The sequence below is a fragment of the Passer domesticus genome, chromosome 3, assembly GCF_036417665.1.
Source record: "Passer domesticus isolate bPasDom1 chromosome 3, bPasDom1.hap1, whole genome shotgun sequence".
Taxonomy (NCBI): domain Eukaryota; kingdom Metazoa; phylum Chordata; class Aves; order Passeriformes; family Passeridae; genus Passer; species Passer domesticus.
The window spans coordinates 53,647,697-53,674,381 of record NC_087476.1 but is presented as its reverse complement, the minus strand read 5'-3'; the positions used below and the strand labels follow the sequence as shown (position 1 = coordinate 53,674,381).

The window sequence follows — 26,685 nt, the reverse complement described above, 5'->3', positions numbered from 1 at the left end:
GCTAAGATCTAACTGAAACCTTGTACATGAAACATGGCTTGCCCCGTCTCTTGAATGAAGCATGGAACTGAATTGCAAATAACTTTTTTCAAGCTGCCTTTGACTTAATTCTATAAAAATATCCACAGGTCTCCAGGAGGCTGACCCTGTATTTACATTGTATGTACAATGCTGTCTTGCCAGCGTTGATGCAAAGAAATCTATTTCTTTGATGCTCTTTTCCATTTCCTTTTCCATGAGCTCTTTTGCATGCCATAGGCTCATGTATTCTTTCACTGCATGCATGCTGGCACAAATGAGCAATGCTCCTATTTAGTTTACTCTAGGGATAGCAGCTCTGAGAGTGAAGAACTGGGCTCATTGGCTTTAAATGAGCCCTACACTTTGTCTTTCTTAACATATTTGCAGTCTTCAGAACTCATTTTTTTCTTCTCTGGCAAATCAGATCCTTGATAAAGGCCTAATCTGCCCTTTGCATTAGAGAAACCGCTGCAACCGCAAGTTCACTATCTGTGTTATTTCATTTTATCCTCATTCTAATTTGTTCTTCTTCATGCCTCAGAGGACTGGGCTATTCTTTCTGTGCTCATACACTGGATAAAATAATAGAAGTCTGCTGTTACTCTAGACACTTCAATGACTACATCTAACCACAATTTGAACTACAATTTTCACAACTAGCAAATTAGCAAATAGGTAATTTGCACAACAGCTGAATTGTTTGCCAGCACAAATGATTACATTTTATTCTATTGTATTCCTTCTTCAAAAAAAAACATCACTGGACTGCCCCTGTTCTCATGAGATCCCTGGCTGTTGCTGCTGCTCATTCCTATGTGGTCTGACAGACACATAGCTGAGCATGACTGCCCTTTTTAGTACTCATCTGCAAGTCAAAAGACAGGAGACTTGGCAGTGACCACACAACACATCTGTGGAAGAACGGAGGTTAGGCATCAAAAGGCTCCTCTCAGTATTAGGTGAGGAAGAGCTGGACTTTGGGACAGGATGAGAGGAAGGGGATGCTGAAGCAGAAGAGGTAGTGAGTGGGTGTTGGAGGTGTGAGAAAAGAGGAATAGCAATTAAGTAGTCTCCAGAGAAGGTAGAAACTGTGCCCTTCCCAACCTTACTTTGGGAACAGAAACTGCTACTCTGGGATGGATGATTTGTTCTGCTGTTCTTTTTTCTTGAAAGCTGCTTGCTACTCTAGTAGGCAAGCCAAACTATTGGTTTTCTCAGCTTTCTGTGGCAGAAAGAGAGTAAAATACTCCCTTCCTTCAGGACTCTAATTAAGATTGAAAATAGGAAGTCCATAAAGCTCCAGGCTGGTACATTTTACACTACAGCCAGTAAAGGAGAGCTGTGTATACTCTTCTGTAAAAATGTAGTAAAAATATCCTTCTATCAAAACATACTTTCCCATAGCACATTCAGTCTTGTGATCCACTGGCTATGTTTTTTCTCCTATACCAGTGAAATAATTTTCTCAGATTCTCAAACTCTCTCTGTGTCAACTTGTTGAAAAGATGGGCCGATGGTGTTTGGGGCTTACTAATCATTGTATTATGTCTAGGCAGATACTTCAGCTAGTGAAATGTCACTAGGTATAGAGGCTTAATGGAGTGGAATGGTTACATTTTCCCGTAGTATTATTATATATGTGTATAGTTCTACTTATATGATTTTTTTATTTTCCCTCACACCATTGGACATCAGTACAGTTTGGTTATAGACCAGATTGCATTTAGAAAGTAGGAGCTATAGGAGCAATACTGCCAGATCTTGATAAACCAGATGGACTTTCTTCCAAATTTGTTATTACCATCTGTCTTTCCCCCTTACAGTTCACCAAGATCTCTTGGGAAAGTCTAAGTGAATTTGATTCAGTAGTTTTGTGGTTTATGAAAAAGTAGAAAAATACTTTTGTTTGACCTCAAAATGTCCAAATTTTAGCATCTCAAACTTACCATATGTCTCCTTCTCCTGGAGGTTTCCTTGTTATCTTAGATTTGGAAAACATTTGTTTTTGCAATTAGATTCACAGTGATTTTAATAAGGCTCTGAATTGTTCCAGAGACTATTGTTTGTTGTTTTTGTGGTTTTGTTTTGGTTTTTACATATATACAGTATCAAGGAGAGCATTTAAGAGAGGATATCATGGCAGAATATGGCAGTGACTTCTACCCAACATACCAAAATAACCTTTTCTATATTTACCTGTTGTGTGTAGAGAGAAACATATGGAACTTTGCACGTTCATAGCCACTCAGAGGTGGCTCTTAGGACATGTCAGGAGTGTTATCAATACAGTAGTTAAGTACTCAAGGCCACATGGCTCTTCTCTTGCCTAAGCAAGCATTCTATCACCAAAATTATGAAAATCACTAGAACAGAAGGCAAACATTCTTCTGCTCCCATCCTTGACAAAGCCAGTTTGCCTGAGCCAAGGGGTTAATCAGGTGTCTAGTTTTGAATGAAATCTGATAATTATGCTTCCATATGACACCTGCTGTCCAACCTGGGATGTTCATCGGTTTCTTGCTGAAATAGTTGCCTTCCAAATAACTTTGTAGTCCCAGCAAAACTAGCAGCCTCAGACTATTGTCAAACCCATAGAAGAGAAGAATGTTCCTCATATCCATACCTTGCCAAATACTTTCAACTGGAAGTTTTTTACACAGTCTATGGAGGCTTTTCAATGTAATTCGGGAGAATTTGTGGGAAGCATACGCTTACTCCTATATCACAGATGGGTAAGCATAGTTACTGCCTTTGGGACACACCTTAAGTATTTTGAATATCCTTTTTAATGAAGAATGGTCCTATTTTTTTCTTCCAGCACTTCCAGGAGGTGATACCCATCTTGTGCTTGCAAAACATGATGCTAGAACACTGTTTGTCTTTTCCACAGTTTCAGTTTGTCACTGGTGCCTTGTCACAGTGATACTTTCTAAATGCTGATGAACCTGTTTGTGTTGAACTGCACTGACACAGTCCAGTGGTGGTTAGGACTGTGGTAGATAACTTCCTCACTAATAATTGTGCTAAAAATGGCAGTGAGAAACATAGCAAATATCAGTGGGAGAGAAAAGTGTGTTCAAGTTGTACTTTGTACATTCATGCATGTGCCTTCCTTGCAGTCCAGGGACAAGTCTGGAGGTTTTCCTGCAGGTTTTCCTGCAGTGAGGACATATATGTAGAGGATGCACTGACACAGGGGTGCTGACTTCACACAGGAAAAGCTGGCTGTCATACAGACAATTGTGAAGGCACAGAACTACTGAAATAGGTGACATTGGTGCAACTGATCACTACTTCTGCAGTAGATCAAAGAGGCTATTACTGCTTAGGCTGCTGACAGGCCCTCAGAGATGTTAGTTCCCAGAGTAACTAGTGGCCACATGGGACACACATAAGCAAATAAGCCCAATCTTTTGATGAATTCAGTTAAAAGCTACTTAACAGACAGATTCTTAATTATGTCTCCTTTAACAAGAATGATGCTAAAGTTACAAAGTGAAACTACAGGGTTTTGCTACTGTAAAGAGCCACAGCAATCCTGTAACCAGAACCACACCCTCCCCCCCCAAAAAAAAAAAATTTAGAAGGCTGTTGTGATAGAAGTAATTATTTGATACATCCATTTAAAGAAATACAACCTTAGGGACACCCTGATACCATGCAGGGCCCTGGTTGTGTTGATTATGGTCAGTAATGAAAGTCAGTAAGGGAAAAAGTTTTGAAGAAAATAAGCACCTTGCTTATTTTTAAGAGAAGCAATATCCCATGATCCAATTTGTTAAACAATCCCACAATCAGAGGAGGTCTAGCAAAGGAAATTAATGTCTTCCCAAGATCCAGCAGCAACTGTGTGTTCTGGCAGCATCTCACCCTACTGAAATCCAGGTATCTGCTGGGACATCCTGCACTTGGCTGAGGACAATTAGGTAGGATATTTAAAACCTTTCAGATATAAAGCTTAAACTACTCATAGGATTTGAAGATGCTATAAAAGTGTCTTTAGTGGTACCAACCAGGCTCCTTGATACCCTATCCCATGTGTCCTCCTTGATGGTCAAAATGGGAGTGTACCTTTACCACACAGAGCCCTCTCTGCAGTCCAGAGGAGTCAATAGCATGGAGGAGCGAGGCCATAGGATTTTTGTTGGTTGGCTTTTGCAGACAAAGGGAGAAAAGGCAGTGTCTCCCAGGGAGTTTGGCTTCTTTGTCACTGTAGCTGTAGCTATTGTTTTATTTGTGACTAGCAAACTTGGCCTGGAAATAACCTCTATTTTCGCTTATATTCACTCGAAAGCAAGTCTTTGTCAATGTCTGTCTCAGGAAGCTGCGCTGCAATTCCATAAGGCAGCATTCACAATGCTGCCACGCCTCGTGAGGAAGACAGATGAATCACACAGTTCAGCTAAGACCTGCTTTTTAGTCCTCTCAACCCCCCAGCTCATATTCCTTTATGAAAACCCTCACGCAAATATAGAAATGTACACATTTTCTTGCAATGGAAGCTCCTAATGAGACAGATCCAAAGGGCATGATTAACATGAAGTAATAATGTCCCTAGGAGATAGGGAAGCTCAGATACAACTTCTGCCTTGCAGAACTTCAGCATTTTAATTGCCTCGTGATGGCTGGAGTGCTACAACACCCAGACTTTGAATTAATCCAGCTGGTGGACTGGGCTGTCAGATATGCTAAAATCTATTTGCTCTTTCTTATCTGTAGGTGCTACTCTTTCGTTTGGGATGTATCTTTAAACACACTTGGTCTAAGAATTCCCAGTCTGCATGTGGAAGGTTACATAGTACTGATGTTTAGACAAGAAACTTATCCTGTATGAACTGATCACATTGATGTTGTGTTTCCTCATACCACATCTGCATTTCAGTCTCAAAGGCTGGTTTCCTGAGAAGACAGAGAGGAATTTTTCTTTTTTCTGTGGCAAAGAAAATATGTACTGTGGATTAAGAATGCTGGATGTCAGAAATTAGATACACATCAGAAAGCACTAATTCCAGCTGTCTATACATTGTACCAGCTGATATTACCTCTACAGAGTTGTATTTTTAGCAATTGAGCTATCATCTGTGAATTATTTTATGTGCTTTGCTCCCCATTTTCATAACATTCACAGTCTAAAATCTAGCATAACTTTCTTTGTGTATTTCCCTTTTTATAATGCAAGTTTTCTGTTTTTAGGTCTTTATAAGGTTGTGGCAGATAAGACTCCATATGTCAGCATTGAAGAAATTGCAAGAACAGTCTCTATTGGGCCAACAAGGTTTGGCCATCCTTCTTTCTACAGTGCCAAGGATATAAAATTGGAAAATTTCACTATCAAACATGATGAGCAGATCACCTTCAACTCAGTGGAAGAGGTCCATGGGATGATGGCTGTGAACTGTGTCATGGTCAGAAATAATCAGTCTTATTCCTTTACTTTGCCCCTTTCACAAGAAGGAGAATTCTATGAGTGTGAAGATGACCAGATGTACACCCTAAAAGAGATTGCAGAATGGAAAATCCCTAAGGGTAGAAACCGGATTGTTAAACTTTCCAATACTTTACATAAGTGGGACTCCTCCAGTCCACTTCCTGAGAATTTTGATGGCTGTTTGATTCTCATGCCTGTCTATGAGGTGCAGGCAGTAATGAAATGTAAGTAGGTATTAAAGTCAGTGTTCTGTTAAACTTGGTGTAGCAAAGTACAAAAGTACCCTTAAATACACAACATTTTCTTAAAATAACCATGAAAGATTCAGTTTGTTAAAAATTCATTATCCATATTTGCCACTAATGTTAGTTCCAAGAGGAAGAAAGATAAAAAATATATTTTGTTTAGTGTTTCTTTATCATCTGCTTGTTCAGATTATTACCTTGCATTTCTTTCTGTTGCCATTTTGTTGATCACTACAATTAAATCCTCACTGAAAATATATTGCATAGTAAATTCCTAAGCTCAGCTTTGTAAAAAGGTTGAGCTTAGGAATTCTGTCCAGTTCCCAGATTCTCTTTCTTTGTGTCTTAGACTTTGGGCATGGAGAAGCCACTTGATCATTTATGGCTATATCTAGGAGGTAGAAAAAGAAAAGGAAAAAAAAAAACCAATTGCACATGTTACAATACACTTAGTTACCATTTAGTTTTCAGAATGAGGATGTCAGAGAAAGGAAAATCATATTATTTCATTCTGTTGCAGAAACAAATATCAACTGAATATAAACACAAAAAACTCATTGATAATTTCTGAAGCCTGTGGGTTTGAGGAAACAGAAAGATTATAAAACCAGTATCTTTAAGAGTTTGTGCTCTGAGTTTTTATTTTAAAAAATTCCAAAATATTTATGACACTATTTGTTCTAGTTGTTCCACCAAAACCTTGATACAGCTGAGTTCTGATTGAAGGATAGTAGCTTAGCTTTTGGGAAGTTTTTGCTGCTTGTTGCATTTACTAGAAGCAAACCAACAAGCTCTGTAGAAATTGAATCTTAACAGAAGTATGACATTCATGAGGATATTAAGTGAGAAATCTTTTCACAATTGAGCATTTCTCTGTTGAATTATGTAAGTAAATGGACAAAAGAGAAAGAAAGAAAAACAGGCAGAAACTGCTAACACAACATACCATAGTTGCTATATGCTTATCATAAGACATTCAGCTGTGCTTGCTATATGATTTAATGTGTGAGTTTGGAAAATATAACGTCACAAAATAAGGTAACTATAATGTAAATGTAAAATGTTAAAGTAATGTTTGCTGTAACTCTAGCTAGATTCAGGGATCTCACTCATCTCCTGAAACTCAATTAACTCAGGTTTATTGCTATATCCTTAGATATATGTGCAGAATCAATAGGAATTTAATGCCCCTGAAAACCTTCAGAAGATTCAGAAATATTTGTTATTCACTTGTCTTCCGGTCAGTTATTCCAGTAAGGATTGTATTTGTTGTTTTTATTTTAAGTTTCATGATGTCCTCAACATTTAAGAAGCATTGCATATGTCCTAAATAACTATTTAATACAAACTTGAAAAGTAGGCTTCATGGTACATGAATAACTACTTTCTTGTGGACCATGAAGAATGGATTTTCACCATTTTTAGAAGATCTATAAATAGGCACAAGATAAAGTAGGAGAATTACTACCCACTATAAAAAAAAAAAGATTCCTGATAACTCGGATAACTGATCACATTTTCACAGGCTGTGAGCAGGAATCCTCTATAAGTCTCATTATTAATAATGAACAAGTTGTGTGTGTGGAACTCTCACAAATGCTCATAGAAAGTTTCATTTTCACCAGTCATTTTCCTTTGTTTTCTTTCCCTTGTGGTGCTCAGAATATTTATCACCTCAAGGTGTCAATGTGACAAAAGAAGAGTTGGAACAAACAGACCCTGAATCACTGTCATAGAACTCTGTCATATAAAATAAATCCGATACCAACTTTTCAGTATAAAATATTGGTATGTCCTGCTACAAGGAAGTGTGAATCCAGAATATACTATCCCTTTGTGTAGGTCTATGCAGAATAAATCTTATTGAAGAGAGTAATTAAATATTATTTGCTTGTTAAATTTTACTGCCTTGGTCAGCGATCTGTGGTGTCACTGACTTGGAGCCAAATTCTTAAACGAGCCTTAATTACATAGTCAGCTTTGTTCTTGGAAGTTTTGTATTCAAAATTTTGCAAGTTCAGTTGTGGTTCAAGAGCTGTTGTTCCCCATCAGGATGTTAAATTCACTGGCTCAGTTCTGATAGTGAATAAAAGCAGGTGATGCAGAAAAATTTGCAACAGTTCCAGAGAGGAAAATAATATTAAAATGTCTTAATTCATAAAAATCATTTACTCTTAGTTATACAAAGGCTTTACCATTTTGTTAAGTGATATGATTTCCTAATAATTATAGATGTTTTAATTATTTTTATGAATATAAAAATACCTTTTCTCCCAGCCTGGCTATAGCAGCAATATATTGTTAATGGATCCAAATGCTATTTATTTATTAAAAATGTTTCCCCAGTCATTTCTTTAGAGAAACCCTAAACTGCTATGAAGTAAAAGAATAAAAATACATCTTGCACCCAAGAGTTTGAGAAGATAAACAACTGATTAAACTTGGAGATGTTGTGGGGGAAATAATGAACTAGACTTTTCTTTTTCTTCAATTTTGTGTTCACTTGCACACCTTATTGTCTCTCTTCATTTGTGTGGTCTCATGCATATCTGTTAACCATATCTTTCAAATTACCACAGTCAGACTTTGGCTGGCCTAGTTAGTGGTGCACATTTACACATGGACATGCACACCTCAGGGAAGGTACTTTTAGTATCTGGCCAACAGGATGTACATTTTATTTCAGTGTCAGTTTAAAAACAAAACTCAATATATTTATTTTTCTTTTCAGTTCGAAAGGACATCATTCATATCCTCTCAGATCTGGATGTTGAGGTCAAGGATGTAACAGACCATTATGATATTAGCTCTTTCCTTCAGCCACTTTCTTTGGAAGATATATTTGAGAGAACAAGCAAAGAATTTCCTATGGTTGCTGAGATAATGGAAGGGCCTTCGGGAAACCAAAAACCTTATAACTTATTGTCTGCAGGGAAAGAGATTGTCATTTACAAAAAGTACCAGGCAGCAAGAGTCCTAGCCTCTGAGATGAGAAGTGATTCCTCCAAAAGACATTATTTAATCCCTATGAGCTACAAAGGAAAGTTCAAGAGAAGACCTCGGGAGTTTCCAACTGCCTATGACTTAGAGATAGTGAGAAATGAAAAAGAACAACTTCATGTTGTAGCAACTAAAGCCTTTACTTCCCCGCATAAAGAGTTTTTTTCTGTTTCAGTTGGAGATCAATTTCTAGTTCAGCAATGCCAGACTAGTGAAGTTCTGTATGAGGGAGGAGAGAAACTCATAGATGTTTTAGCTTGTGAGCAAATACTAAGTGATTCATATAAAAAAGTGCTCCTCCCTATGTACATGGAAGGTGGCTTTGTAGAAGTGATTCATGACAAGAAACAGTACCACCTCTCTGAGATTTGCAAAGAATTCCATTTGCCTTTTAATGTCAAAGTGTCCGTGAGGGACCTTTCCATCGAGAAAGATGTCTTGGCTGCTGCTCCTGGTCTGCAGTTTGAAGAAGAAATCACAGACTCTTACTTGCTGATCAGTAGTTCCAGCAGTCCAGAGGAGAGCTGGGAGATTCCTGTGTATCGCTTAAACATGTTGGTCCATTTGCTCAGCAAAGATGTCCAGACACTTACACCACCTGTGACTAGGACAACAGTGGAAGAAGTCAGCAAAGAGGAATACTATATGTTGAGAAGATATGAAAACCTAACCCTCCATCCACCACCCAGGCCTCCCAAAAAGCCAACAACAGCACCACCACCTACTTTTGCAGTGTCTAAGCAAGGTGTGTCTGATGTACTACAAGCTCCAAAGGTAGGGTGTCCCATCTTGTCTTTGAATGTCCTACAACCGCAGGTCATGTTCTGTGGGTTTAAAGTCTTCATTTCACTGTTGCATCCTTATGCCAGGTACACAGATGGCTCTCAGCTCCCTGTAATGGGCAAATTAGCAATTACAGACAGGAATGGCTAAAATCTCCAGTGTGTGTTAATTGATCCATGAAAAACAACGGAACCATGCCGACTCACAGCAGAAATCTTGGCTGTATAATTTTACATGGATAATCCTTTACTGCACCATTGTAAAAGTGAAGGGAGGGATTTGAACTGCCTGTATTTAAATCTTTATTAAGGGGAAGCATATGTTTTCACAATGTAAGGATAATTTTGCTCAGCTGGAAATTGTGGAATTAAGTTCACAGAGAGACAGGTTGTATTGAAATTTTTGAATTCATTGTTTTTCACTCACCCAAGTGGGAAATAGGTTTGGAAAAAAAAATTTAAAAAGCAGTCCTTTTAGAATAGAAGTTGATGTTAAAAAAAGAAGTGTCCCTTCTAGGACAATTTTCTTGATGTTTAATTAACTAAGACAATGCATTTGTTCATTAGTCTTTGTGAGGCTGAGGTGCAGTTGATTTTCTTCACACCAGTCTGTAAAGTATTTTTATTTAATCTGGATTGATAACACACAAATATTTTGGCTGTTTTACAGCCAAATATTTACAAATATTTTGGCCATGCATCCACAATGTCAAGATCTTCTCGATTTCCCAGGCTTCCCCAAGGAAGTTCGCTGGGGTTGGGCAAGAGGCTAGGAGAGGACACAGGTGGGGGAGCTGACCCCAGCTGAACAAAGGGATATTCCATGACACATAATACTGTGTTTAGCAATAAAAACTGAGTGATTTGACTAGGAAGGCAGCCATAACTCAGAGACAGGTCAGACAGCAATCTGCTTGTGGAAGGTGGTGAGGGACTGCCTTTGCATCACTGTTTTGGGGTTTTTTTCCCCCTCTTTCCTTCATTTATTAAGCCGTCTGTATCTGAACCCACAAGTTTTCCTACTCTTGCTCTTACTGTTGTCTCTCCTGATGAGATCATCATCTTGATGTCAGGGTGAACTGAGCACGCTGTGTGACTGCTATGCTTTAAATACAATGTAACTCATGTTATTATATTTTGGGGGATTCAGATGGAATTATTTTTTTTGTGTGTTGGTATGAAACTGAAGTTCAATTATAGCCTCTGAAAGGGCAGCGTTTGTGAGCACCTCTTTGCCTGCTGGAGGTTTCCTTCTCTCTTTCCTCAGTTCCAAGACCACATTCAGATCCAAAGCTCCACATAGAACCTGGGAGATGTTTCCAACAGTCTATAGGAGAATTGAATGGATAAGGTGGCTCCCTAAGATAAGGGTACTACCAAAAAAAGATGTGACATTTTCTCCTGCCTTTACTACAGGCAGGTCTTTCTTCTAATTTTTACAATGAACATTGAGCAGCTTAAATAAGAAATCCAGTTGTGCAAGGAAGGATACATGAGAAACTTTTCTATGGAGCTCACAGGAAAGCAATCACCCTGGTACTGGTCAGGGGTAAAGAACTGGGGGAAAATTCCCTAAAACACTGTTTCTGGTCAATCTGTACCCTTGTCAGGAGGATTCAAACCTCCTGCAGTTGCTGATGGCTGTGTGTGCAGAAAAGCAGTTGTATGCTGACTCCTGATCAGGCTCATGCAGAAGATAATGTTTTCCTAATGTGAGAAGAGAGCAGTAAGGGTAAAGGAGGGATGAGCTGAGGTTCCTTTGCACATTCATAAGTGAGAGCAACCTTAGACTGCAGCTGTCCAGACAAAGGAGATAATTTAAACACTGTTTCAGAAGATTCTTTTTAATTTTTTGAGGGGCAGGTGCCTGTTATAAATAAATAATAAACTGTAGTCAGAATGCTTGGAGTTATGCATATTGTAAATCTCCTCCCCTGGGAAGGTGAAACAAGTAGAGATCCTTTATTCACTAGATTAAACATCCTGAGCTGTAACATATTGTGTTCAAAGTCACATAGAATACATTATCTTTTCTACCCTGAGCACCATGAGTCCTCTGAGAAGATGTGAATGGTAGCAGCTAGGCTCTGCCTTGGCCCCTCTGCAGCACTAGGGGACGTTGTGTTTTCTTTTTAAATCTATCAGGAATGTCTGAGGGTTCAGGAAGTCAGAAACTGTGCCAAACTGATAAATAGCCATATTTGCATATTTTGTGACTATGCATAGGCTTATTTGCATAAATAACAGATGAGCGTTCTAATGAGCTGAACTTAAGCCTGACAGGGTGGCAGCCTGGGATAAGCTTTAGTGCTGCGTGAGTTGCCACGCTCCTCCTGCAGGCAGCTCCCTGCCTGGTGCTTGGGGAGTTCTGGCTGCTTGCTAGAGAGTGGTGAATGGTTTCCTTGCACACCGTTTGGGAAGCTCTGCTTGGTTTGGAGCTTCAGGATAAAATGCTGCTGCTGCATGGGTCCACAGAAGACTAAGATCTGCCTGGTTTTTGCCAATACCTGAGGATTATCTGTAAGCATGGGTCACCTTCAGCTACAGCTTGTGCTTGCTTTGATGGCCTCAGCTTGCAGCAAGACTGTGAGGGCAGAGAGGCTCCAGCTGTCTCTTCCTGCTGTTCTCTGACCTTGATAAGGAAAGTCTGGGCCCAAGAGCAGAACTGCATGCATCACTGCATAGTTTTGGTCATGTGAGTCCCTGGACTGTTTGAGAATGGCATCCAGTGTGGACTGGAACCTCAGACGAGTGTGAGAACAGCCTCTGCTTGTGTGCAAGGTGCAATGTGAACTGTGCATGCATGTCTGCACAGTTCAGAAAAGTCCAGAGACAGCAGATGAATTCTCAAACATGATACAGCTGCACTAACTAAGTACTCTGCCCAATCCCTTCACAGGGTTAATTAAGTTGGCTCAGCTCCTGCTGATAAAGCTTTCACTTCACAACCTGGGATCTTTCCTCTCTGCTCTACAGAACTGTATAGACTTTCCCTTTCCCCTCTCATATCAACCTTTTGTTTGTGTAAGAAACATCTAGACCGCATATGTTTGCAATTTTGTGTTACTTGCTAATTGATTTTAAAAAGACAAACCCCAAGAAAATGTATGTAAACTAAACAAATTTAAAAAATAGCCTGTATTGAATGATGAAAATAATATATACTTCATATAGCAGATATTTACCTGATATTACTAGTTTATAGCAGGTCCAATAGCCAATACCTCCACACACAAGCATCCCTAGCTGAGGACAGGAATGACATAACAACTTGTTTCCTTTGTCTCATGGTAAAATGTATTATAAAATTCAGCAGAAATCTACATTCTTTTTGCTAGAATCATTGGAATGAATTTAAGAGAGGGTTTTAATTGACATGTAGAATTAAATGGTCATTCAGTTCCTGGTTTGTGAGCTTATCTAGAAAGCAAGAATGACCCAATAAAACCCTAGAAGTTAATGCTACAGATTCAACAATAGAACATTTCACCCTTTTGCCAAGTGGTTCCTGGAGAGAAGTTCCTGTGGGAGTACTCAGTCAGTATTCAGTGTACTCACTCAGTACTCACTCAGTACTCACTTTCTAGAAATGAAAATTCATATAAAGGGAACAACCCAGATGTGTCTGTTTTTTCCACGCATTAGAAACTTCACTGCAAATATGACAAACCAAGTTTTCACCTAATAACTTCCTTGAAAACAATTTTCTAAAATTTCCTTTTTCACCTGCTCGGGAACCTACTCTTTCCTCCCCTTCAAGAGTATTCAAGAAGCAAAAGTTTTCTAGCTTTCTTTTTGCCTATCAGTTCAAGCAGTAAATATCCGACACATTTAAGAAGATGTTAATCTATGTCCCTCTAGTGTTTTTGTATTAAATAGAAACAAAGTGTCCACAGCAAACATTGCTAAATACAATCTTAATCAATGCATGGAAAGCCACAATTTAGCCTTGTGTTCCTAAATCCATAAGGGCACTGCTTAAAGGACAAAAAAGGCAGTATTACACTCCTGATAAGGAGTAAGAGGGGTAGCTCCATACAATGCTATTATCAATGGTCTGTTTAGTCATGTATCTAACCTGAGCCAAAGTAAAATCAGTAAAATATCCACTAGCTGGATTGCTGCTAAATAACTTTATGAATGTGGAACTGGAAAAGTCAGTCACAAGCAGTAATCTGCTCATCTCTGGCAAGAAAGCTGAGAGAATTCCAGCCAAGGAAACCGGAATTTAATAAAATAGGAGCATCAGGGCATGATAGTTAATCGTCATTTTGTGCTAAGGTCCATTATCCTTTCAAAAGTCATTACAGTGCTAAGATACCGAGAACTTTCTTGCTTTCTTGCTTTTTATTTCAAAATTAAAATGAAAGAAAAATTATCACTTCCATCTGGCTTTGCAGTTCTACAAACTGAGCTATCGAAATCTGCCATTAACATATTTATCACATCTGTCTTCACAGCAAAATGAAGACTTATCTGGAATTAAGATAAGACATAAGCTGCATTTCTCAGCAAATGAGTTTTCCTGCAGTGTCTCCTTTCCTTCGTCATAAGTATTTCTTTTCTGCTTCCAGAGCATTTTTCACATTTTTGGCTCCTTATAGAGTAGATTTAATGCAAATATTTCAGCTGTGTAGCAAGAAACTAACCTTCCTAAACAAAAGCATACTAGAAATGCACACTGGACAGCCAGGAAAGAGTAGGCAAGAGCAGACTTCAGGAATTAACAATCTTTTGGCTCTTGAAATGAGGAAGAAAAGAGAGGTTAATTAGTGCATACAGAAATGTGCATATGCAAACATAAGGACAGGGTTTCTCTCTCACAGGTGCAGAACTGTGGTTGCTGATGCTGCACCTGTGCTTCCTCTTCCTCTCTTTTTTCCTGTCCCCACAGAAGAGGATGCTTCCCACTCCCTGGAATCTCACCTTCCACTCTCTCTTTCCCCCTTGTTCCCCACATCCTATCTATTCTTTCTCCTTGCCATTTTCCAGTTGCTTTGTAAATAACGTGTGAAGGCTAGAAGTAAAGCTCTAAAAATTGAGGATTACCCCATACTGTCATTGTGGCCAATTTCCTGAAGTGTCTCAAAATCCTATCCTGACCACAACCTCACCTGGTGAATCAGGCCCCAATTCCCTCCAAGTCCTTGTGTTGCAGCTTTTTACTTCTCCAAGAACTGTCTGCACTGTGCTGTGGGTTCCTTTCTCTCCTAAAACCCATCCTGTGACATACATGCCTGATTTCCCCCAGACCCAAATGTTTGGGTGCCCCCATGCTGCACTTTTCATGTGCCCTTTACCCCACCCCTAACCTATAAGATATTGGTTCCCCAGTCCCCTGTAGAGCTTTCAACAGGCTTGCCTTTTCCTGTTCCTCGCTTCTTCCCAACACGTCTCCTCTTCTTGCTCTTCTGTCATGCAGTGAGCTGAGGCCAGGGTCACAGGCATAAAGGAGTGGGAGCTGCAGGGACTCTGCAGCTCCCACATGCTGCTGGGGAAGGCAACAAAAGCCTGTGTGTATCTTGAGACAAGATACACACAGGCTTTTGTTGCCTTCCCCAGCAGCATGTGTGCCAAACCTCAGCACAGGTCCTCAGCAGATCTCCTGCTAGGATCTTAGGGGAAAGCAGTGTGTAGGTGCTGACAAGTGTCAAGCACTTTTTGATTTTCTTGTTGGCTGGACAGTCCAAGCTGAAGGATTTTATATTGATGTAGAGATCCTTGTTGCTGTGTTTGGATCTGGGGGCCTGTGACCATTTTCTGGAAAGCCTATCCACATCCTTATACTATGCTGGGCTGCAGTCTACACATGCGCCATCCCACTTCACCTCCTGGGGTTTTCTGCAGAAGAAACCAAGCAATGCTGGCTGGAGACCAGGACTGCTGGGTACCCTATGGACTCTGAATGAACCAACTGGAAAGGGTTAGAGGAACTGGAAACCTTAAAGCCCAAGCTAATGAAGGACTGGAGTTTTCCTGATATTCTCAGTACTCTCTTTTCCTTTTAAAAAATACTGAAAGCTTAACATTTCTACAGAGATTTGTCAAGTCTGCAGTAGGCACTTACTGTGGTTTGATGTCAGTCTCAAATCTGAAATACAGTAGAGAAGATATCAGTTTGCCTGCCAGAAGGACAGACAGTACATAATTGCCTGAAGAAACAGCACGGCAATCTGAGGTGTAAGTCTCATTGCAGAAAGGCATTAGTGATACAGGAAATGCTGATATAGTACATGGAATTAAGGAAGGTACAGATGAACATTTGGATATGCTGACTGATGAAAATGCCAACTGGTTAAAAGCAAATTGCTTAATTTAGAGCTAAAAATGAATTACTTGGAGAACAAAGAGAAAAGAAATATAAAAATAAAGAGGATGCCCAGAAGAAATAAAAAATTGAACTACATGAAAATATGGAACCCTTGATAAGAAGGAAAATCCTGAACAGAGTGTGTGAGCCAAAAGCCATTGATGTCAGTAAGGAAAGAACTGGCTGGCACAATTTTTTTCCTGCCTCACAGAAAACACATAACATAATAAAACATACAGCATAACAAAATCATATAACTATGTATAATTCTGAAGCAGGACCAAAAAAGAGTAGAATAATAAATCTAAAATTCGAGGAACCACTGCAGCAGAATAACTCTCCAAAAATAGAATTTGGGCAGTGGGGGCACAGAAATGTCTTTTTTTTTCAACTTGGGTTCCAAGAAATCTGACTTCACGCAAAGCTGATCTGCAGGCTCCATTTTACTGTTTGTCCTTCTCACAGCAAGAAAATTGGAAAATTACATTTGTGAATAGCTAGCTGTTGATGCACTAGCTGTTATGGACTGTGTTTTAGACTCCTGTTTGGAATCACTAAAGAGATTTCCACTTTAAAATGGCCAGAGATAATCTAAAGCCCAGCAAATTTCCAGCAGGAAGCACAGTCCCTGTACTCCTGCAATGCCGTCTGCAGCAGTGGCAGTGACCAGCCAGGCAGCTGCCACAGAACCAGCTGCCCGGGCTCTTCTGGGCAGCTCCCAGGCTCTCTGACTCCATCCCTGCTCAAATACCTTCAGGAACTTCTCTGGGCTCTGAAGGCCAGCTGACCTGATGTGGCTGGTGTCCCTGCTAGTAACCCTTTGGACTCCTTGTTTGTGGGAATGGGCCATGGGGTGCTTTAACCACCCGATTAGGCCTGGGAATTGTGTGGAAAGAGATAGTTGGCACAGGTTGAAATGAAGTACAGAGATGTTTTCCAGGTACAGTGTAATCAACTAGTGGTGATAAAGCCACTGCTATAAAACTATGGGGAAAAAAAAGGAAAAAATGGAGCTTCACTAAAGTCACTTAAGTGTTCTATGTGGTCAGTGTAAGGGACAGCACTGACATTGCCCACTCACATTATGCATTCTTTCATGAAATTCAGGATTTGGCAGTACTGTCAGCTGGGCATTCTGGAAATGAAAGCATTCCAAAAGGTTGGGATCATGCTCTGAAATATATGCCCCATTACAAGAAATGAGAAAGTTGCTGTCAGTGTGACAGCAGGGTCACATCCTAAAACACCTGTAGCCATGGTTCACATTTTTCAGAGTCCTTGCAGTGAGGAATTGAGTGATTATCAAGAAACAGAAAGTGCTGTGGAGGGACTCATCAAATCCATTAAAATTTGTAATGACTGTCTAAGCCCTGGGCTTTCCTTTACTTTTTGAATGTGTTAGTCCATAGATACAGCATGAAAAAAATATAATGAGGGAGCTTTTAAAGGCTAAAAAAATAATGTATTTATTGTCTCTACCAGAAAATTTTTTCCCCTTATGTATGAAGGTGTATCATTTACACCAAACATTTTCAAGGCATTTAACAATATTTTGGTCTTGTTTTGCCTCAGAACACAAAACAATTTTATTAGTAAATAGATGTCATGGCAGTATGTTGTGACATAGTGGTTCAGATTTTCTTTTCTTTTTTTTCTTTTTTTCTTCTTTTTTTTTTTTTTTTTTAATACAGAATAACAAGAGGAGTAAAAATGCACAGAGTATTCAAGTCTGTTGTGATTCCTGTAGTGCCACTGAAAAACCAGAGCAGTGATCCCGGGCTTGCAATGACTGTAGGCAGCAGCTTGTATCAATGGTCCACCTGAACTAGCTTGATGGAGTCTAAGTGGAGGGTCACTTAAGAAGAGCCCCTGGGAAAAAAAAGAAAAAAAAAAAAAAAAAAAAAAGAAAATAAGAAAATGAAGAAAGCTTTTTGCTAGTGTGTCTCATGTCATGGATCACCTTGATGGAAAACACTGGTTATGAGCTCTGCTTAGACCCTGCTTTAGTTTGGACTCTAAATTACTTAGAGTTGAAACTTGATTAATAAACCAGGATAAAGTTATTCCCAAAGCATCACTTTTAAACTTTAAGAGTCTTTGAAAAAGTAAATAATATTTTATGTGTGAAATGAAGAAACCATATCTGGAAGCTACTTTAAGGGATCCATCTGTTTTGCATAAGTGGTAAATGCATGTTCTGAAGTATTAATGAGGAAAAAGTGGTTCAGTTTGCTTGTGAATTACTGTCATTTGAAGGGAAATGTGCCAAGCAATTGAACAGTAGCTCTACAAGAAATTTCTGGCTGTGTGAGGAGAGGGGTTCACAGGATTTCAGTAGGTCTGGTTTACATTGCCACTTCTGTAAATGCTGCTTCAGTGACCACAGGCAAATCACAAAAATATCATTACCTCCAGATACATGAAGAAACTGCCAGGTGTGAAGAGGATTTGTGGATTTACAGCTCATTAGTTACTTTATATGGATGCTTAAAGCTCAGGTAAATGCAAGATACATTGCCTCTTTTTCAGTAAGGGTCAGAGCTACCTCGCATTTACTCTGGAGCAGTAACCACACAGACAGTTGCCATGGAGTATTAAATGAGCTGTAAATCCATGCTCATTTACTAGGTGGCAACTTGTTCATGTAGCTGTCTCTTCTGCCTGTGAAATGGGACACGATACTTCATTTTCACATCTTGGTTATTTGTATAGACAAGAATTATTTCTTTTAGGTATGCAGAATGTTGTACATTGGCTACTGCAATAGCAACAGCAGTATTATCATAAAAATAATATCAACAATGGAATTACTGGAGATTAGTACATTTTAGCCTTATTTGAAGTTTTTAGCGGAAGTTAATCTACAAAAGAGGTGAAGAAAACAAGTGACAGTTGTCTAGGACAGATGGATTCTGAAGTGTGTGTATTTGAAAGAAGAAGAAACAAGAAAGAATAACTTATTGAAGAACTTATACCATAGCAAGGTGTTAATCCTGAAGCTCACTAACATCTTTGAGGGATCAGTCTTTTGTTAACCACTTCACAGTTTATTCTACTAGACACAGGTCTTTGTGTCTGTCTTCTGCATCTGCTGTGGTCTGCCTAGTGTCTTTAGCCTTGTCCTCACCTGTTGGCTTGCAGAAGGTAGCAGTTAGTTTCAAGAGAAGGAGAGTTATGGATGGAAAGTCAGATGTCTCTTATAATGCCTCTATAAATTTCCCCAGCTTGTAGAACTTTGGCAGATGATAACATTAAACTAAAAGTTTCATGTTAGAGGTTAGTCTGTGCAAGTACGAAAGGTGTCAGCAAGGGAAGAAAATGAGGAAAGAGATAGCTACAGCACAGGTTAAATCTATCTAGCTGTCTAGCTCTCTATATATCTGTACATCTGTATAATATATTGATAAATCATATGTGTATAACAAGTAATCAGACATAACTGATGATGCATAAATAAATGCTGGGCTAAAAGGTTATTTTTTGAAGTCAACCTGACGCATCACTTATACTATTTGCAGTGATGGAGCAGCACCTCCATTTGGGTTGAAGAACGGTTTAAGGAGCTAAGCTAGGAAAGTGAAATTGAGAACTAGTGAAACAGAAAAACAGAACATCCAGTTACATTCTATCAAACTGTGAAATGGGATGGGAAATCAGTATTTATGTAGGATGGAGGGAATTGCATTTTTGTTACAAGAAGGTTAAGGGTGAGCACTTCTCTTTCTAAAATGTTCTTTTCCCCTTGTGAATATCTTAATTCATATCAATCCTGCCCTCATTGTCTCTCATATAAAAGTAAAAAACAGTGTTATGTAAAAAAAATCTACTCTGTTTGACACAGCTGAATGCATACATACATGGTGGCTAACATGAAATATCAGCTCTTTATCTGTTCTTTGCACCTCACTGAGCACACAGACCAGAGAGGTCTTGGTTTGCCTCATACTTTTACTCTGTATCACCAACATTTGATGCTGTGAACACCCAGGGTATCTGTTCTCATGGTTCAAGCAATAGGAATATGGATGCAAAAACATGGGAGCTAGAAGGAAAACAGAAACTAAATCCTCAAACAGCAGGCTTGGATTTTGCATAAGGTTTTTCATTAGTTTGCATCTTCAGGAAAAATATAGAGATAAAATCATCTCATGAAATATTGAAACCACTTCTGCCCATACGAATAGCTGCATGTGAAACATCTCAGTCTAGGCTCTGAAAAAGAAAATAAACCTTCTTATGAATGCTATGAGTTATTGAATAATAATATGGCAGTAGTCTAATGCTGCTATTGTTGAACCTAAATGAAAACCCTTATTAATCATGGATTTGACAGCTCATTCAGTTATAATAATGTTTCCTGTCAATCCAAGCTCTCATTATAATTGGATCTTACTTAGAAAGGAAGATGCTCCATTGACTGCTCAGATGGAGAAAAATACAGGTTTGAAAATGAAAATATCAGCCTGAATTCTGTTTCCAGAGAGCCTGCTTATGCATTTACAAGTTGGATAACAGTTTAATCCTTGCTGCATGTCACATTTGGATGTTACTATAATAAGATTCTCTCACTGACTAGACACCAGCTCTACAGTCATGACAGTGAAAGTGAAAGCAGGAAGAGCAAATGAAACTTTTTCTCAGGGATGCTGGTGTATCATCACCACGACCTAATTGCAAAGAAATAACTGAAATAGATGGCTTTTCTACAGAAAGTAGTGTGATCAGCTGTGAATTCACAGCTAATTTGGTTTCCTGCTTGCCCTTTTTTGTGGTCACTCAGTTTGCAGAAAATATTAGATATTTCATGTGGCATTGAGAGGAGATTAAGTTGCCTCAAACTGAGGCAATACAGTGTGCTGTAAGGGTGATTACAGAGAGAGTTAGTGGAAAGGAGCTGTAAATTCATTCCCTAACTTACTGCACAATATCTTTATAAACAAGGCCAGAGACAGAACAAGCAAAACATCCAAGGTGGTTATCAAAGCAGAAGAATATTCAGGGTGAGGCTGAAAACACTAGGAAAAGCATTTCAGATAAATGTCATTTGGAAGACACTCTGTGGGCTAAATCTGTAAATTGCATATTGGATGCCCCAATTTTGTGGGTGTAACAGAGGAAGTTAGGGCAATCTGTGCAGGTCACAATTCGTTGAAGACACAGAAAACACAGACTAAGTAAAACTTAGACTCAAATTTAAAAAAGAAAAGTTGTCTAGAAAATCTCTTTTCTAGGACAGCTGAAACAAGAACTCCCACAAGGTGTTCTTGTTCTTGTTCATTGCTAAACTGGTGTAATTACAATAAATCGGAATTTAGAGTAATTTTCTAATGAGTAATGTACTACTAACCAGCATAGAGACACCAGACTGTTTTCACTGCCTTGCAGGACAAGGAGTAAAAGTCTGGTGACCTCAGGAATTCTTTGCATGAGTATAAGGGCTCAGTGCTTGTGTGCTTGATCCTACAGCAGACATGCACACTGAAAAGCAATTAAGTAATATTTTCTCCTTCCATGGCTCAACCAGAAGAGGTACAGATGGGAAAATAGGCTATAATCCACACCAGAATTTAGTAGCTGCATTGGGACAATATACTTCTTCTGTTATTTGTCTTCAATCACTGCAGCTTAACTCTATCTTTTATTTTGCTTTGTGCCAAGTGAAGACAACTCAGGTCCTCACTGAGATTGTAGTGCTTGAGAGAAATAAGGGCAAGGCTAAGAATGAAAGTGTTACAAATGTGAACAGGAATAAAAATCCAAGGGAAAGTGGAAACTGCTTGTTTTGGTTTTGTTGTTATGCATTCCTATTTTATTCACAATAGCTAACTGATTTCTCATCCCTGAATGAATAAATAGAAGTTAAGATTTGTTTCAGGTGAAGAGTTGATGCCAGAGGGGATTTCTTGTATTGTTACAGTGCAAAGATCACCATGTTACAGACAATCATATGCCTCTACAACCACTCATGCAGTGTGAGTTCATGGGGGTTATGCAATGGTTTACAAAGTGCCTATTAGCATAAAATGCCTACAAAATTTATTGTGGAACTGTGTAATTTGAATGGTGGAATAATAATTCAAAGAATACTTTTCAAAATATATAACTTGATCAGCAGCTCTTGAATCCATAAAATAAATATTTATATTCATGGAATAGTTCTGAAAAGGTCAAGTAGGAGACATTTTAATCCATGTTTTCAATTTGTTGCTATATGTTTAGAGTAATAAATCATAGCAGCTTTCAAAAATAACAAAGGCAACAGTAACATATGGCTCTCAAATGTCTGTGGACTGTAGATTAAACTAATTTGTTTTTCCTGAGCACCTAAACACAATTTCATTATTTGTTCGTTGTGATCTCTTCTGTAATTACAAAAGGAGATTTGATACCTAATGGCATAAACCATTATGCTAACAACTTCAAATTAATGGGCTCTTCCAGCTTATTTCAAAAGACGCATTGCCAAGTGCTCCCATCATATTTTTCATAACTTTATCAAATGTAAATATATTTTCAGATGTACAAATGCAATTTGTATTTGCAATTTTCAAATGTAAATGCAGCTTCTCACCCTGTTTGCAGGTACAGCACAATTGTAATAACATGACAGTCTGAGACACTAATTTGTTGATTTAAAAAATACTTTACAAATGTTTTATGTGCATATACATTGTATGCACCCCTAGCCAAAATGCCGTGCTTGGTTTTCTTTCAACACGTTGTGTCATTCAGATGTAACCACAAAACCTCCTCTGGTATGAAGACTCCTGACAGAGCTGACTTCAGTCCTTAGGCAGTGCTAAGTAGTTTCCTTTCTGAAACCCATGCTATAAGAACACTTTTGTCTGCTCTTGTGTTTGCCCAGCTCCTCTGCTGTGTATACGTTTTGATGCCTGTGTCCTGTCTTAAAATGTCTGGACTGGGATAGATGGACCTCGTGGGATGTGTGCAGGCATGGTTTGAGGAAATACAGCTCCATTTGCTTTAATGGAATTGAAACTCCTTCCAAGAAGTGTGAAATTGGAATATTTGTTTGGGAAGAGCAAAATGGCATGAGTTTCTCTTCAAAGCTGGGCCAGCATGCTGCAGTGATGGATGGCCTGGTACAGCAGAGCCACAGAGAGGGGTGCTTTTCTTAGGTAGTCACATGTTAGAGATATGAGCTACACCACTGTGTGTACATTTCTACTCCTGTCTCTACTCTCAGTGGTGCCTAGAGAGCCAAGTAGACACTTTGTGTTTAGCTGGATGCAGTTCTTAACTGAATTTTTTCAGTTTTTCAGGAAACTGAAGTTTCCTGACTGTAATCAGAGCAGGACATGTGAAACATGCAGATGGATACATGTAGTTATGTACATTTTTGTTCCTTGATCTGGAGCTGAACTCCACCGGTGGCACAGGAGTTAACCCAAAGTGAATGATAGACCAGTTTTTCACAATGAGGCTGTGATTAGTGCCTTGTGTAGGGAAAGGGTCACCATGTTATGGCTGCCAGTACACACTACGCCCACCAGCATCTCCAGTGAAACCCTGGGGCCATGGATATGTTGACCTGGACTCTGCAAAATTGTGCAGGTACAAGGTCTGAGGGATGAGGTGCAGCCCTGGTTCAGAAGGAAATGCTCTGGCAAGGAAGACTGAGGCTTAGGTGTCAGCCAGAAACCTACAGCTTAGAGGAAAACGAACATTGTTATACAACTGTTTTCACCGCTAGCCTACAAGCTGCTCAGGTGTTTGCCTTTTTGGGTTCCCCAGGTATGTAGCAAGTGTCAGTTTCTCGCCTTGTTCAGGAATCTCATGGGGTCTGGAAATTTGGCCATATGCATATAAAGGATGAAGTTAATTCCTTCATAGAAATGGTCATAAACACAATTTAATTTACAAATTAATCCCCAAGATAAAGGTCTGGGGATCCATATTTTCTGTTGTGCACATTTCATTCCTACTGAAGTAAAAATATGTTCAGGGAAAAAAAAAGTATAAATAAACATTTAATGAAATTACTTAGTATGGCTGGGAAAATTTTGTTTTTCTGCAATTTGTTTTTCTCAGTAAAACTAGATATTGCCATGCAAATTCTTTCTGGACAAAGAGACAGGGTAAAAATTCAAGTGCAAGCTAGTCCTCCTGTTTCCACAGCTCTTGCAGTGCCGGTAATTGAAGGGCACGCTCACCCTGAGACACTAATTTGTTGATTTAAAAAATACATTACAAATGTTTTCATCCACCACTTTACTTTTGTAGCATTTTTTGTAACAGGAACCAGAGGCACAGGTGAGAAGATCCATACGTGTTTCAGAGACATAAGAAACACTGACCTGTCAAAGGCAACAGTCACAGTTTTTTCTTCGAAACTTTATTTAAAAAAGGTTGTGCTTGGTTAGAGGTTGATTCTTTGTTTGATGTCTTGAAATTGTGGAAGGCTGTCCTTTGCCCTCTGCAAACATGCACACACACAATAAGTCACAAAAATAAAAACTGTTTATTCTGACAGTCTAATCCCAGAGCACGCCCCATGCTTTTCTTACAACAAGATGAAAAATGGGGATTTCTGAAGTCTTCATCTCTACTGCTGATGAAGCGGTAAAGTATTGATTTAAAAAAAAAAAAAAAATTAAACAATTGCAGTAAGTTTTTAATACCTTTGTTGTGAAAAAGAAAACTTTATTTACATTTGCATGTGGAAAATCCATATACATTGGCAGAAAAGCATAAGACTTGTAGTTCTGAAATAAATTTTGATTCCTACATACTGAAACACTGCACACTTGAATGTGTCTGTTCAGCTTCTGTTCCAGGTAAGAAAACAGATACATGTGTTGTGGTTTTCCTTTCCTTACTGGTACATAAACTATAAAAATGTGCTAAATCCTACCCCACACATACAAGGTTGCTTCATCATATAGATCCTCTCCGTCTCCCTCTCCATCTTCCTCTCCCTTTCCCTTTCCCTCTCCCTCCACACTGTATATTGGTAATGTAGCATGACAGAAGCACACAATTTTTTAGCTTTCCTCCTCTTTTTGAATTTTATGAATCCATTTTATTCACGCTTATTACACAAGCATCTCACTGTATTAAACTTTTGTCCTAGATAATTTTCAATGGCAGATAAATGAAATCATCCACAGAATAATTTTGTTCTAAAATTCTTTTTATTTCATCTGTATTTAATAAATGTGTCCCCACCTACTAATCTCACAGGGTTCATATTTTCATTAATAGTTGCAATAAAGTAAATTTATTTCTCTTTCATTTTACTTTTTGATTTTTATTTCACTAACATTTGTCTTCCATCTGGCAGATATGTGTGAATAGATTGAATTTATAGAGAATTATGTTTTAAAATACACTATACCAATATTGATGGCCCTTTCCCGAAACATAATAAATGTCTTTCTTCCAATAATTTACCTGATATAATCATAGTTTAAAGACAGATAATCTTGGACAAGAAAAATTTGTTTGAAATCTACTGATATACAACCACTAAGATAATTTTTGTGCATCTATTTTCATTACATTTAAAAGCTTGTTTAGTTGAGGAAAGATGCCAACCCTACTCTTTCAAAGAGAGAAACCAAACCCATAAGAAGCACAGCTTTGCACATTACAATTTTGTTTACTACTGCCTAGCCTAATAATAAATGCCATATTTGTCTTATTCATCTGTAATTTTTTTAACCACTTAGGTTATGTTCTACACTTTATAATAAAAGGGGTGATATACCATTCCCATTTAATAAATTCAACATTCTTGATAAACATTGCTGTGATTCTAGGGGCAGGACATAGGTAATGAGTAAAATGTTCTAGTGAAGCATATTCAGTCGCAGTTCAGAGGACAAAGCCCTTGTTTTGCCTCTGTTCAGAGCCTAGTCTCCTACTATCACACATCTTTTTTCTTCTTAAATAGTTTAATGTGTATTTTAGCACCACCTTTATCTTGTTTATTTGCTTTTTGGGGGTCCATTTGGATAGAGTCTTTGAGAAGAGCATATGCATCAGCACTACTTTGAAATAAATGTGATTAGAGTCGTGAAAATAGGAGCACAATTGTTGGCTTTCCAACATTCCCAAGGAACATTTCACAACAGTCTTGATGCACACCAGCAGGTAAAAGTACCATTACCTAATGTCTCCTGAGAGGAAAAAGAAAGGGAAAAAAACCCCTAAACCTACAAAACAGTATTGTGTCACCATCAATGTACCACAGAAGGATGAATAGCCCAGTGGTAGTCCCTCTGTTTGAAGGGATCTCAGCCAGTTGTAGCAAAGTACAAATGCCTTGCCTCCCAGGCAATGCTGAACACAGCCATGTGACTGAGTCCAGAGATCTCGGGTTCTCTTCTCTGAGAGTTCAGAGTTCAGAGGCATGATTTCTTCCGCCTGCAAATTGTGTGATTTATTTTTTTTTTTTTTTGGATAAGGATTTAAATCTTCTTATTAAAAAAAAAGTTGGATTTTTGCTACTGTTTTGTGACTCATACACATTATTGCAGAAGATTATATCCCATATGTGAATACCAGTGGCACATACCAGCGGCGTGAGGAACTTGCTCCACTGCTTGCCCCTTTCTCTTTAGAAAGATTTAAGTTCTCCACCATGGGAACTGAAAGTTCAGAGAACACACTGGCTCTGATAATAATTTATAGTAAAGGAATTTTTTTCTCTAAATGTGAGAATATCTATTTTTTACAACCCTTTTCCCTGTTGGCAATTGTGTCCTTTAAAGCCAAAATTGCAGAAGTTTTACATAAGCCACCTAGAAACCTTGGTTGTAGATTTCTCCTGTCCTACATGGTTCAGCCCTGTGCTTCATCTTTTTGAGAGCTTAAAGGCTTGTCCTATCAGTTCATGTATCTATATATGCATTCTCCAGATCTACAAAAGTTGTA

The 26,685-nt window shown here is 38.6% G+C and overlaps 1 protein-coding gene across 2 annotated transcripts in view; it reads left to right on the top strand.

Annotated features, from left to right (window-relative positions):
- THEMIS (thymocyte selection associated) overlaps window positions 1-26,685 on the top strand; it is a 76,622-nt gene that overhangs the window by 16,521 nt on the left and 33,416 nt on the right. For both annotated transcript variants that reach the window (XM_064413111.1, XM_064413112.1), the window contains exons 3-4: window positions 5,215-5,673; window positions 8,426-9,468. In XM_064413111.1, the coding sequence (XP_064269181.1) occupies window positions 5,215-5,673; window positions 8,426-9,468 (1,502 nt within the window). The remainder of the gene's footprint in view (window positions 1-5,214; window positions 5,674-8,425; window positions 9,469-26,685) is intronic.